The following is a 14,166-nucleotide window of genomic DNA, read 5'->3' as shown; positions in this document are numbered from 1 at the left end:
AAATATCATATATCGCTAAGAAAATTTGTTATTTTCACTTAGTGTAAATATCACATATCGCTAAGAAAATGTGTTATTTTCACTTAGTGTACCGTAAATATCATATATCGCTAAGAAAAATGAAATGTATTTTCACTTATGTAAATATCATATATCGCTAAGAAAATGTGTTATTTTCACTTAGTGTACCGTAAATATCATATATCGCTAAGAAAATGTGTTATTTTCACTTAGTGTACCGTAAATATCATATATCGCTAAGAAAAATGAAATGTATTTTCACTTATGTAAATATCATATATCGCTAAGAAAATGTGTTATTTTCACTTAGTGTACCGTAAATATCATATATCGCTAAGAAAATTTGTTATTTTCACTTAGTGTACCGTAAATATCACATATCGCTAAGAAAATTTGTTATTTTCACTTAGTGTACCGTAAATATCATATATCGCTAAGAAAATGTGTTATTTTCACTTAGTGTACCGTAAATATCATATATTGCTAAGAAAATGTGTTATTTTCACTTAGTGTAAATAGCCTGCCAAAAAAAAAAACGGAGTTAAAGGGATAGTTCACCAAAAAATTAAAATTAGCCCATGATTTACTCTGCCTCAAGTCATCCTAGTTGTGTATATGACTTTCTTCTTTCAGACGAACACAATCTGAGTTATATTATACAATGTCCTGGCTCTTCCAAGGTAATTTGATGGGGTTTGAATTGGTGAACTATCCCTTTAACTGGCTATTGTTGGGTCCGGTATAATCTCAGTCTTTGTTTGTAAATCTTTCAGTTTTTACTGTCTTTCTGTTATTGTTCAACAAGTTTATAAATACAAAAATATAAAAAATAATGTTGGTTTGCCAGAGCGCCATAAAACTCGAGAATAGGAACCTTACGTTTCACAACAGGAAATGACGGAGTTCAAATATGGCGGACCACAACAAACAACTCGCGCTCCAAGTGATCTGTGCGCTGCTCTGCAGTGAAAAACAGAAGAAGAAACCCAAACGAATATGGAGGAGAGAGTATTTAAAGAGACGCGGTCAGGAAGGACTGTCCATTCCGCAGAGAGTGCTGGAGGTAAACAAATGATTGTGTAATGGACGCAGGTGTTGCGGCTGGGGTTCCGGACAGGAAAACAAGCGACACTCAAAATATGTGTCCACGCTTGCGTGCGCGTGCGCGTGTGTGTGAGGTCCTCAGACAGGAATACATTTGAGCCATTCCGTGTCAAAATCAACCAAATTTCAGACACTTTCAATATTTTGTAGGGGTCAGGAGGACAATGTTCACCTGAGATTTGTAGTCAGATTACAGGGGGTAAATAATGACTTTAGAGAAATGGCAGCATCATTATTTTATTTTCACACAGAGATTGATAGCTATATTAGTTAAATATGTTGACTTTATCAATCTTTGTCTCATTGTGTGCCAACGGTGACCGTTCAGAAATGGGGGAAAAAGCACTTCTAGTGTTTTTTTGCCTCAAGTTTGCATTCCCGTAACTCAAGAAGTATTAAAGATATCTTTAATATCCTTTTAGATTCTGGTTCTTAACAAACATTTCTTTAAGTATGTTCATTTTTAAGACCCTTGATGGTTCAATCCCAGAGATATGGAGATCTTAATGTGGCTCCATGAGTAAATTGTTGAATTTTACACATTTTCAATGGTCAAGAACCAAATAACTTTTTAAAAAGCTGATAATTATTGTAGAATATCTAAAGAACAAATAGCACACATTAATAAAAATCAAAAGTTTGAGCCGGGGAAGTTTCCGAAATGTTGTTGATTTGACACGGCAGGACCCTGATATTATTTGTTAAATTTACACCAGTTTAATTGGGAGCATTATGGGGTTTTTTTTTGGGTAAAATTTTACAATACGTGCGCACTAATAAGCATTACTTCATGCTTAACTATAGCCAAATAATGAGTTAATGTATGACTCATGAAGAACTAATCACTGCATCAGCAACTAATGACGATTATATATGATTAATAGATTAAGAAATTATTAATTAAATATGACATCATGTATTAATTCCCTAATAACATATTATATTAACTAATAATGTAAATTCATATGACATGTTAATTACCACAATGGGTCAAAGTCATGCGTTTCAACATCCAGTTGTCTGATGATTTGCTAAGGTATCGTTATGTTATGACTTTACTTGTCGAGCCACATGACTATTAACTAATTCAAAATTAATTCAAAAGCCATAACCACAATAAAATATAACTTAACAATTAATTAAGTCACATGCCTCAACATGTAAAGTCATAACATAACGATACCTTATCAAATTGTTAGCTAATGATTAATTAAAGCAGACAACTGGAAGTAGAAATGCATGACTTTGACCCATTGTGGTAATTAACATATGAATTTACATATTAGTTAATATAATATGTTATTAGGGAATTAATACATGATGTCATATTTAATTAATAGCAATTCATATATAACTTACTCTATTAATATATAATGTTCATTAGTTGCTGATGCAGAGATCATTAATAAAGGGGTTAGTTCTTCATGAGTCATTCATAAACTCATGATTATCTGTGCATTAGTTAAGCATGAATTAATGCATATAAGTGCACACAAATAGTAAAGTGTTACCGTTTTTGTTGTTGTTTTTACATAGTGACTATTTTCATGACAATTAAGCACATTTTACCCCACGGTCAGGCATTCAGACATTTAATTTATTCTTCTTCTCAATGAATATCAGTAGATATTGGATAGTCTGATACTATGATACAGTAAAAAATACTGTCTTTTATTACCCTTAAAATTATGATTCTTAACAAACGTTCCTTTTGGTTTTTTGATATGACCGTAAACTGTCTGGTACACATTTTCAATGGTCACTCATTTTCCGAAAAACAAATAATGTTGAAACTAGAAATGTATATATTTTTTTTACACGCACAATTGAACACCAAAAATAGTATTTTTCCAAAGTTTGTGTGCCTGTAACTCTAAAATTATTAAAATATAATCTCAATAATCTCATTCTAATAAACGTTTCTTTTGTATTCCTCATTTTAAAGGCCCTATACGGTTCAATCCCACAGATATAATGTTCCAATTGTTGAATTTGACCCATTTTCTATACATCTACACCGACAAATATCATCACTCTATTCAAAATGATACAATTTAAAGTTTTTTTTCCTGTTTTAGGCTAGATCGATGGCACTTAAAACAATGGTACTTAAAATCAGGGTTGGGGAAAGTTACTTTGAAAAGTAATGCATTACAATATTGCGTTACTCCCTTAAAAAGTAACTAATTGAGTTACTTAGTTACTTTTTAAGAAAAGTAATGCGTTACGTTACATTTGTATTACTTTTGCGTTTTTTTTTTGCTTTTTCTCACCTGGGCTGGGCTTGTTTTTTAATAACAAAAAAAAGTTCTGTTTTTGAGCAAAGGTAAAGACCTCTTCATACCAAAATTGAAATAATAAGCCCCAGGCTGAGGTAAAAATGCTAATTGACGCATGAACAGTAGAGGGCGCAGCTCTGCTGCCATTCTGGATAATGGAAGAATAGGACGCAGGAGAAAAAAGTTTTACTAATAAAAACAAAATCTAGTCGTTTTTGCTCATGGTTTAACTAAATCAGCAGCAAGATATTGGTCGATAAAGGTAGATTAAATGCATAAAAATATTTGTTTTATTTAACATGTAATTATTGGTTTGCATGGTACTCTGGTTTTGCATTTGACTGGTTTTATTAATTTTGTGGAGTACTGAATCTTTATTGTGCAAGTAAATGCTCACATTTGGTCTAGAAGTACAATAACCTTTATGTTAACAACTTGCATTACTTTTTTGAAAAAGTAACTCAGATATTTTGTTGTAAATTTGAAAAGTAATGTGTTACTTGAAAAAGTAAACTGATTGCGTAACTCAAGTTACTTGTAATGCGTTAAAGTTATTAACCCTCTGGGGTTCTTCATTTATGGGTCACACTAAGGACCTTCTGCTCAAAAAAGTTAAAAAAGATTTGAGTAAAATCTATGAAATATATTTTTGTTCAATAATATTTTTCTTTTCTTTTTTGGTGTTTTGAGATCATTTTATGATTTATAATTGATATTTATGCAAAATTTATGACCCATTTTTCTCATTTATATATATTAGTTTTTTTTACATTTTTTTTTATTAAAGCTGTATTTCATTTTAGAGTCAAGCCTAGCCCTCATGAAAGCAATTTTTTTTTTTTATGAGATCGGTGCCATCCAGTGGACACATTGAGAATTTTTATCACGCAATAGCACATTTTTACCACTATAGTGGATCTAGCGTTTTATAAAAAAATGTTAAAAATCGTAGCTTCATTGGAATGGTCCGAAACTTGGTGACTTTATTGGTACTTGGTATATGAACACCCAAATAAATTGGGGTTTATTTTGTAAAAAAAATTGTAGATTTGAAAAGTCTAAGTGGTCGTAAAAAAAAAGTCACACTCAGGACCTTTGGGTCAAAAATGACCCCCGTAGAAAATGAATTCGTTTTTTTGTTCATACAATCTAGAAATCAGCCAGGATGCAGAAAAAAAGGACTCCACATTGAAGGGGTGAATCTCTAAAACATCAAGAGTGCAAAACAGACAAAAAAACTCACACACACACTTATACACACAAAAACACACGCACAAATTAACGCGTGCCATTCCAAAAGCTAATTGTGTTTTTGTGTGTGTGTTTTTTTGTCTGTTTTGCACTCTTGATGTTTTAGAGATTCACCCCTTCACTGTTGAGTCCTTTTTTTCTGCATCCTGGCTGATTTGTAGATTGTATGCACAAAAAAACCTCTGTATTTTCGTATTTTTGCCAATTTCCCATTCATTTCCTATGGGGGTCATTTTTGACCCGAAGGTCCTGAGTGTGACTATTTTTTTATTTTATTTTTTACAACCACTTGGACTTTTCAAATCCTGTCCCCAATTTACTTTGGGTGTTCATATACCAAGTCCCAATAAAGTCACCATGTTTCGGACCATTCCGATGAAGCTACGATTTTTTTTTTTTTTTTTTCGGGTCAGAAATGACCGAAGAGCCCCAGAGGGTTAAAATGTTGTTGCAACCATGTATCAATAAATGAAAATGCCTATTTTTCAATTAAAGAGAATTTAGAGGATTAGTTTGGGCTGCTTTTGGTGCCTGTGTTTCAATAATATGGTTATTTTTGCTTTGTTTCAAATGATGTTTGGTGGGATGTATTGTGACAGAAGTGATTTGTTTGCGCTGTAGAGTGCTGAGACGGGCTGCCAGGAGCTGCTCCGGATGACGGCGGAGGAGTTCGAGCTTCTTCTGGGGAGGGTCGCGTCCCTCATAACCAAACAACACACCAAAATGAGACGGGCCATTTCCCCCAGAGATCGCCTGTCTGTGACCTTGCGCTATCTGGCATCGGGTGGGTCTGCCAGGGCAGCATTAACACAATTGATCCGTCTACTACTGCATATTCTCAAACTGTTTTTGTTGTGCAGGTGAAACGTTCAGTTCCCTGAGTTCCCAGTACCGGATCGGGGCCAGCACCATTTCACAGATCGTCATGGAGACCTGTGCCGCTCTGCACCAGGTCATGAAGAATGACTTCCTGAAGGTAGGCTCGGATTTCCAGCGTTTACCGTATTGTTTTTTTTTTTCTTGGGAATGCATCTGAAAAAATGGGGTCGTCTTCTATTCAGGGTCAATAATGCACACACGCAACAAGAGGTGGCGCCAAATACATGTACAAAAAGACCCGCCCCTGTAAACTACTACCAAATTCTGTTCTTCATTTACTCATTTATTCTGTTAGATATTTGTTAGTAAGCAAACATTTTTCAAAATATCATCTTTTGTGTTCAACAGAACAAACATACTAATACAGGTTTGGAACAGCTTGAGGGTGAGTAAATGATGACAGAAGTTTCCCTTTATGGTGATAGACCAGCGGAGTCATCAACTCTAATGTTAGAAGATGGAGAGCCCAAAAATTTAGTTGAGAGTAGTTCACTTGTGTTTTTGACATCCCAACATCTATACATAAAATAACCTGTAGTTCTCATTTTTATGTGATTGGTACCTTTTTCCAGTATTTACCGTACTTTTAATACAAAAGTTAAACATGTATGAAAAATATTTAAAAATAATTAATTTTCTTTATAAAATACAAGATTAGGTCTTCAAAAAGCCTTTTTCCAAAAGGTGCATCTTGAAAAATGGGTGGTGGTCTTCTATTCATATACAACGCATCAAGTTAATTGACAGGCAAGTGTGTCAGGACGTAGCCGAAATTGTTATTGAAAACACAGGCAGAGTTTTATTTTTGGTCGGGCCTGGGCAAAAGTGAGCGGCCACTTTCACACTTGTCACTGTCAACATAAACCAAAACTGTAGCTACATAGCCTGGTTAAAACCAGACCATTCTCAGTAGTAACTGAGTTATGGTCTGGCAAAGCTTCATAGACAAATCATTTCCAAAGGGGCGTCACCAACGGGCGTCGCTCAAATGCCTCTCGGCGCAATTGGATAGATCTAAAACCAATCAGAGCGACGAGGGAGATGACGTATGCAGAGCGACGGAGAAACATCTGGCCGTCTCTCAATATTCGTTCTTGTCTGTACTTGTGTTCTCAAATAGGAAATGTCCCCGGTTTCCATTTCAGAAATCTGGTCACCTTACCTAAACCACATATTAATGTTTAATTATTTTTAAAATGTAAACGAAAAGAGGCAGGGTGTTTTATACTTCGTTTTATTATAAATATATAAGATAATCAATGTAGGCCTAACTACGCGTTGCCTGAACCACATTTGTGTGACTAATATGTTTAAGTGTTTTTTTTAATTAAATGAGGCAGTGGTGTTTTATGACATATTTCGTACGTGAACTTCTGACTTGCATCCGTGACTTACCAAGTTTGACTCCGGAGAACGAACTCCCGAGGACGGGAGGACACTAGTCCGGTACTCTGCTAATGGACAAGCAGCGTTCTTGACAGTATCACTCGGTATATATTTGTATATTTTAGGCTACAATAAAACAAAATAATGATATTTTAAATATTAAACATATTATAGCCACACAAATGTAGTGCAGGCAATGCATATTATCTTCAATGCATGTATATAACAAAACGAAATATAAAAAAAAAACCCAGCCTCTTTTCGTTTATATTAAAAAATAAAAACACGTAATATGTGTGCATAATATAGGGTATGATTATCACTGTAATAAAATGAGATGACAAAACAAAACCCAGTCTCTTTTTGTTAAATGTTGGTTTAATGCGTGATCAATATCCATTATAAAAGTATAAGTAAAAGGTATAAGAAGCTATACAATACATAAAGCAATTCAGTCGAAGAAAGTCATCGCTAGGAGACAAATATAAAGTTATGAAACTTCACTTTGCCCTCAGACAAAACGATCTGTCAGGGAACAAATTATAGATTAATGAGAGCAAAGATCAGCCGTTAGATCTACACAAGACGAATCATATCTTCGCATCAGAGCCAGCGGCAGACGGCAGAAGGACTGGCCGAGGAAAGGCGCTTCTCGTGGGGTTAATGATCGATTGAGCGCCGCTGAACCACTGGAGCTCACAACTCCGAAAACGGCAGATCAAATTTTCAAAAAGGCGCTCTCTTTATAAATAAACCACAGATTTGAGCTTTAAACAACTACATTCTCGCCTGAAAAGGACTTAAAACTACATTTTGTGAAACATTAACATTACCAGAGGGCTCTCGCTAAGACAAGCAAGCTGGTATATCAGACTTTTGCCGAATCCAGTCGGTAAGACAGCAATAACATCTTTTTTAGATATGAAGGCTTCGAGTGTTGTTCTTTGCTCGGGTTTTAACGGAAAGGAAAAGTTTAAATCGCTTAAAACAGCCGCGATAGCTGATTTCGAACGAGTGATGTTCCACGGCTGCATCCATCGTTTCTGATTGGTGCCTCGATTTCGAGGGATTAGAAATGGGTTTGAATGGGCTCTTTGCCAGACTACTTGCAGAGCAAATCTAAATTTGTCGGAAGTTGTCTGGGTTTTCCCAGGCTAGTAGCTACAACCTGTCCACATACAAAACACGAGCAGCCAGCGGTTACAACAAACATTAGACACTTTATTTCCACCTTTCAAATATTTTCTTCATTTTTAATTGAAAATGAACGCCTTTCCGATCTGATAAGTGATGAGAAGGAAGTACAGCGAGTTCAGCAAAAGGCGGATTTGAACCTGCGTCAAAACTGTGCCATGCACCTCACCCCTACCCTATCACGACTGACACACCTTACCCCTACCCCATCACGACTGACACACCTTACCCCTACCCTATCACGACTGACACACCTTACCCCTACCCCATCACGACTGACACACCTTACCCCTACCCTATCACGACTGACACACCTTACCCCTACCCTATCACGACTGACACACCTTACCCCTACCCTATCACGACTGACACACCTTACCCCTACCCCATCACGACTGACACACCTTACCCCTACCCTATCACGACTGACACACCTTACCCCTACCCTATCACGACTGACACACCTCACCCCTACCCTATCACGACTGACACACCTCACCCCTACCCTATCACGACTGACACACCTTACCCCTACCCTATCACGACTGACACACCTTACCCCTACCCTATCACGACTGACACACCTCACCCCTACCCTATCACGACTGACACACCTTACCCCTACCCTATCACGACTGACACACCTCACCCCTACCCTATCACGACTGACACACCTTACCCCTACCCTATCACGACTGACACACCTCACCCCTACCCTATCACGACTGACACACCTTACCCCTACCCTATCACGACTGACACACCTCACCCCTACCCTATCACGACTGACACACCTTACCCCTACCCTATCACGACTGACACACCTTACCCCTACCCTATCACTATAGACTCTAGTGGCGTGTTCCCAGCTTTACAGAATTAACCTGCGCTTGGAATTGAAAAGTCTTCCCGTTACTTCCGGCCTGATGGATGGGCATCTCTCCCGCGTTAATGCCAGTTTTTAAAAGTCCTTTCTATTGAACTTTTGCATCGCTGCTGTTTATCTATCACAACTGCAAATTATGGGCTAAGTGAATAGGCAAACACACTTCATGAACACACACACACACACACACACACGAGACAGCCTGACACCTAATTGCCTTACACAGCTGTCAATCAAACTCCTCAAGCATTATGCAAAAACCATAGACCGTTAAAAACACATTTGATTTATTTTAGTATTTGAGATGTTATATACATTAAAATAATGTAAACAACTGTTATTTAATAAATATTATTATATTAGTATAATAAACTGGGGGGGCTAGTCATCATAGTGACCGCTGGCTACGCCCCTGGCCCTGACACACTAGCCTGTCAAGAGGACACTTTCAGGACTGCGGTAGGACTTTCTTTGACTCTTTTGGGCTCGCTCTCTTCTAACTTTACACTCTGACAAACCGTATTTCCGCTGTTTAATGAGAGTTGTTTGACTTTTATCAGTCCTGGGGGATAAACTCGTTTTTCACATAATTGCCGCCACCTATTGTTGCGAGTGTATTATTGACATGTAAAAGTAAAGACCCTGAATATAAGACGACTGGGACAATACATCGATTCTAAGATTTTTCCAAATGCATCGATTCTCTCTTACAGTTTTTCTCAGTCGTTTTGGTACATTTCTCAGATCAGAATTGAAATTCTCAAAACTACCTGTTCAATCTTCACATTGTTGCGGTTTCTCATTTCTTTGAACAAGTTGCAAATGCTTGTGTACATCCATGCAAATGATTATGTACAATTCTCTGCTGTTTCCTACATTATCAGTTGCTTATGTCATGTTGATCAAAATGTATTATGATGGGTCTCTGTTGAATAGTCTCACCCCCACAACATTTAGGCATTAGTTCATAGCAGAAGTCTTTACATGCAAAATGGTTGAACAAGTTGTCATAATATGTCAAGCATATTTCTATACATTTCCATTAGACGTTTACATTTCTACTTTTGTTTTTTTCCCTTTTTTTTTCTTTGTGCTATGCAGTGCTGTCTTTTCCTTTCTGTATCGCAATGATATGGTCTGTCAACAAATGACAGTACAAACAGTAAAAGCATAAATGTGAATCTCGTCCAGTCTCTTGCATTCAAACTCACTCATACACTAAGGTGTAACCTACAATTTACAATAATTGTCATCAAAACTTTAGCCATATTTACATCAGAACATCCCTTCAGTCTACACGGTTATATTGACAACATGACTAAGCAATTTGACTGTCTTATTCATACACAATGACACAAGGACTGTCATTCTGACGGCACTGACATGTTCATTGACACAGATATTTACTTCTGAGAGATGAACTAATGATTTTGAGCAAGAGACTGGCTTTTGCAGGTAATCCATGGTGTTTTGCTATTTGTACGAATTGTTTTGAGAAATGCACTTGCTGTTTTGCAAATGTCGAGGATGATTCGAGAAATGTACCAAAGCGACTGAGAAAAACTGCACATCGATTCTGAGCTTAGTTTTTAACAGCAGATGGCGCTCTAGGCTCATGAAGAAGACTGCTCGTGCCTTCTGCTGAGTCTGAGAATGACTCTTGCACCTCAGAATGCGTTTATGACATGAGATTAATGAAAACATCCCAACAAACACCTTTTGTAATTCGCTTCAACCTTTTTGAGTGATAATTTTACAGACTGTTCAAGCAAGAAGAGCCAATACGGCTTTTTCTAAAGCATGGGGTTTGCCATCAAGCAAACCCCAAATGAATGACATCTCATGTTTATCTCATGGCTTCAACATTTCAAACACTAGGTCATGGGTTCGATTCCCAGGGAAAGCAAGTTCTGACAAAATGTATACCTTGAATGCAATGTAAGTCGCTTTGGATAAAAGCGTCTGCCAAATGCATAAATGTAATGTAAATGTAAATCTCCATCCAGTAAGAGCCAGGGGCAGATTCCTGAAGGACTGTCTGAGATGAAGCTGTTCTCTGCGGGTGCATGAGCGCTGAGCGGCCGCTGACGGCCTGGAGCTCACATCTGAGAAAGCCTCTGAACAAATAGGCGCTAAATTTATATACAAGACAACTCCCATATTTCAGGTCTAAATAACTACATTCTCACCAGTGTTAATTTCGTTGACAAATAATTTGTCATAATTTTCGTAAACAACCTTTTTTCACTGACGAAAACGAGACGATAACTAAATAAAAACTAGTGTTGGATGACAAAAACTATGATGAAAATCAACTGTCATTTTCGTCAACAAATAAAAACGAGAGGAAAATGTTAGTGAGGGTGGATTAGTGAAGAGATCCAGTCAGAACTGATGTCCTGTGTCTCAGATGAGCACATTTGATCTGAACTGATCTAACGGCTGGAAAACACGGCTCATCCCCAATCCAGCTCCAGAGCGGCTCAATCAATCAATAACACACATTTATGCCAGAGAATCGTTTATGAACTAATGCTGATGAATAATGACAATGTTTACTTCACGATGTTTATATAGTAATATGTGTTAGACGGTTGTAACAATGCATATTTTATCTCCTGAACTTGAATGAGCTCCTGCAACTGCGAAAGTAAGGCGCAGACATTTCAAAATAAGAGTCCCGGTGTATTTCCAGCTTTTTTTATACTTAAGTCACGCATTATATATTCGTTTTTGGTTACACAATAAACTATATTTCATTTAATTCCCATTTAATTCATAGTCCGGAGGAAAGACCAGTATTTGACACATATTCAATAAAGTATCAGGGTTAAAATAGTTCACTAAAACCATTTAAAAAAACTTCATTACTTGAAATTAAATAAATGTTAACTAAATTAAAAAAACAAACTTATTTGAAGCTTTAGCTTAACCTGATATGGCCTACTAACTAAAACAGAAATACAAAGTTATAAAAACTATATAGATGTTTTTAAAAAACAAACACAAAAGTGAATTGAGCTCTTTCGTGTATTTTAATGTCAAAAACAAAATGTCAGTTCAAGTGACAATCGGTTATGTGATGCTTAAATGCTTAATGTGTTACAACTGAACTAAAATCATTACATTTTAGGAGACTAAAACTAGACTAAAACTAAAAACAATTCAGGTGACTAAAATAGGACTAAAACTAAATGGCATTTTAGTCAAAAGACTGACTAAAACTAAATCTGCCAATCAGATTCGAGAAACCAGAAATAACTGTTGTACGTGTCTTTATATGCATCTCATGATACAAATATAAGAACAAGTTTACAAAATGAAGCTAAATCTTCTGTTCTATTGCTAGACACCATCAACAGAGGCAGAATGGCGGACAATATCCGATGACTTTGAGTCGAAATGGCATTTCCCGCATTGCCTCGGTGCGCTTGGTGGAAAACGGATCTACTTGCAGCCTCCAGCTAAAAGTGCCAGCCTCGACCATAATAACAAGGGCCGGTTCTCTGTGACGATCATGGCTGCGGTCGATGCCAATTACAAGTTCATCTACGCCAGTGTGGGAACCCAAGCCAGGGTCTCTGATGCCGGACTGTTCGCTCACTCGGACCTGTGCAAAGCCATGGATCAGGGTTTGCTGAGCTGTCCTTCTCCTGACTCTTTGCCCAACAGTGAGCTGAAGATGCCCTACATGTTTGTGGGAGATGAGGCGTATCCTTTACGGCCTGATCTGATGACGCCGTATCCATGCAGGCAGACGGGCCGCAGTCAACAGGTGCTGAACTTCCGTCTTTCAAGGGCGCGTCGAGCGGCAGAAAATGCATTCGGGATCCTCGCCAACCGGTTAAGGGTTTTCAGGAACACAATATACTTGGAGCCGGACAAGGTGGTTAAGATAACGATGGCCTCCCTCTGCATCCATAACTTCCTCCGCGAGCGGCGGTCTGAGGCGTATACACCGCCAGAGTTTGCCGACTGGGAGAACGGAGAACACGGATTGGTTGAGGGAGCCTGGAGGAAGCAAGGATCTGGGTCTTTCCAGCCGGCGGAGCAGAGAGCGGAAAGCGATGTTTCAGTGACGGCAAGAACCCAGCGAGATCTTCTGTGTGATTATTTCGTCTCGCCTGCAGGTTGTGTTCCTTGGCAGGAGGAGCACGTTTAGCATCGGATGGATGTCAGAATAGTATTTCTCTGGCATTACTGGACTTAAAAACATTCTGTTATTGACCTTAGACCTTTGGTACAGAATAGAGACAGAGCGACACGCGTCATAATCTGAAGGCCACGCCCACCGGGGGGAAAACAATCGAACGCGTGAAAATTCACTTTGCGTGAAGCGGCATCCTTGTCATTTCGGACTTATAACAAAAAACTGGACAATGTCTAAAAGCTGATATGTGACAAAGTGTACAGCAAACAAGCTAAACAAAACCCACAACCAAAAACCCAGACGTTTTTATAAGCTATTGACCCAAAAAACGAGCGTTTAAGAACAAAAAAGTGGATACAGGCCATTGAGACACGTTATATTACACTGAGAAGTACACACACTAGAGGAGAACGTCATCAGAGACAGGAAATATCATATATAAAACTGACATTTGGAGATTTGACTTAACAGTGACAACATATTTACCGCACACATAGACATACTGAGACACACTGAGTGTCAGGATCCCAAAATTTACCCATTCTTCTGCTGAAGCGTCACGTTTTACTGCCTTTATCCACTTTTGTCTCCTTAAACTATCGTTTTTTTGGGTCGGCAGCTTATAAAAACTTATTTCTGTGTTTTTTAGCTTCTTTGCTGTACACTTTGTCACATATCAGCTTTTAGACATTGTTCTGTTTTTTGTTATAAGTCTGAAATGACAATGAGGCAGCCTCACGCAATGCAAAGTCAATGGAGAGCGTTGGATTGTTTCCCCCCCGGTGTGGGCGTGGCCTAAATACGCTCTGTCTCTATGTCCTGTATATCTTCAGACCGTACAAGTTGTCATTGTTTCAACAGCATTATTTTTGCAACCTTTGGTTCAAACATTAATTACAAAAAAGTATGTAAAATAACAGTAATATAGTTCAAAACATTGATTCAGGTAAGCTATTATTTAACACGTTTTGAGTTTGTTTTTTACAACTGTGGAATAAATACAACCTTGACATCAT

General features: G+C 37.7%; 1 protein-coding gene across 1 annotated transcript; it reads left to right on the top strand.

The window, feature by feature from the left end:
- Positions 1-905: 905 nt before the first annotated feature.
- LOC307135572 (uncharacterized protein) lies at positions 906-14,166 on the top strand. Its single transcript, XM_079832147.1, has 4 exons — positions 906-1,084; positions 5,277-5,439; positions 5,516-5,631; positions 12,350-14,166. The coding sequence occupies exons 1-4, from the start codon at positions 932-934 to the stop codon at positions 13,160-13,162; spliced, it is 1,245 nt and encodes a 414-aa protein (XP_079688273.1). The 5' UTR covers positions 906-931; the 3' UTR covers positions 13,163-14,166.

This window comes from Gobio gobio, assembly GCF_949357685.1.
Source record: "Gobio gobio genome assembly, chromosome: 12".
Classification (NCBI taxonomy): Eukaryota; Metazoa; Chordata; class Actinopteri; order Cypriniformes; family Gobionidae; genus Gobio; species Gobio gobio.
Note: the sequence above shows the minus strand (reverse complement) of the source record. Positions and strands in the feature narration are given on the sequence as shown.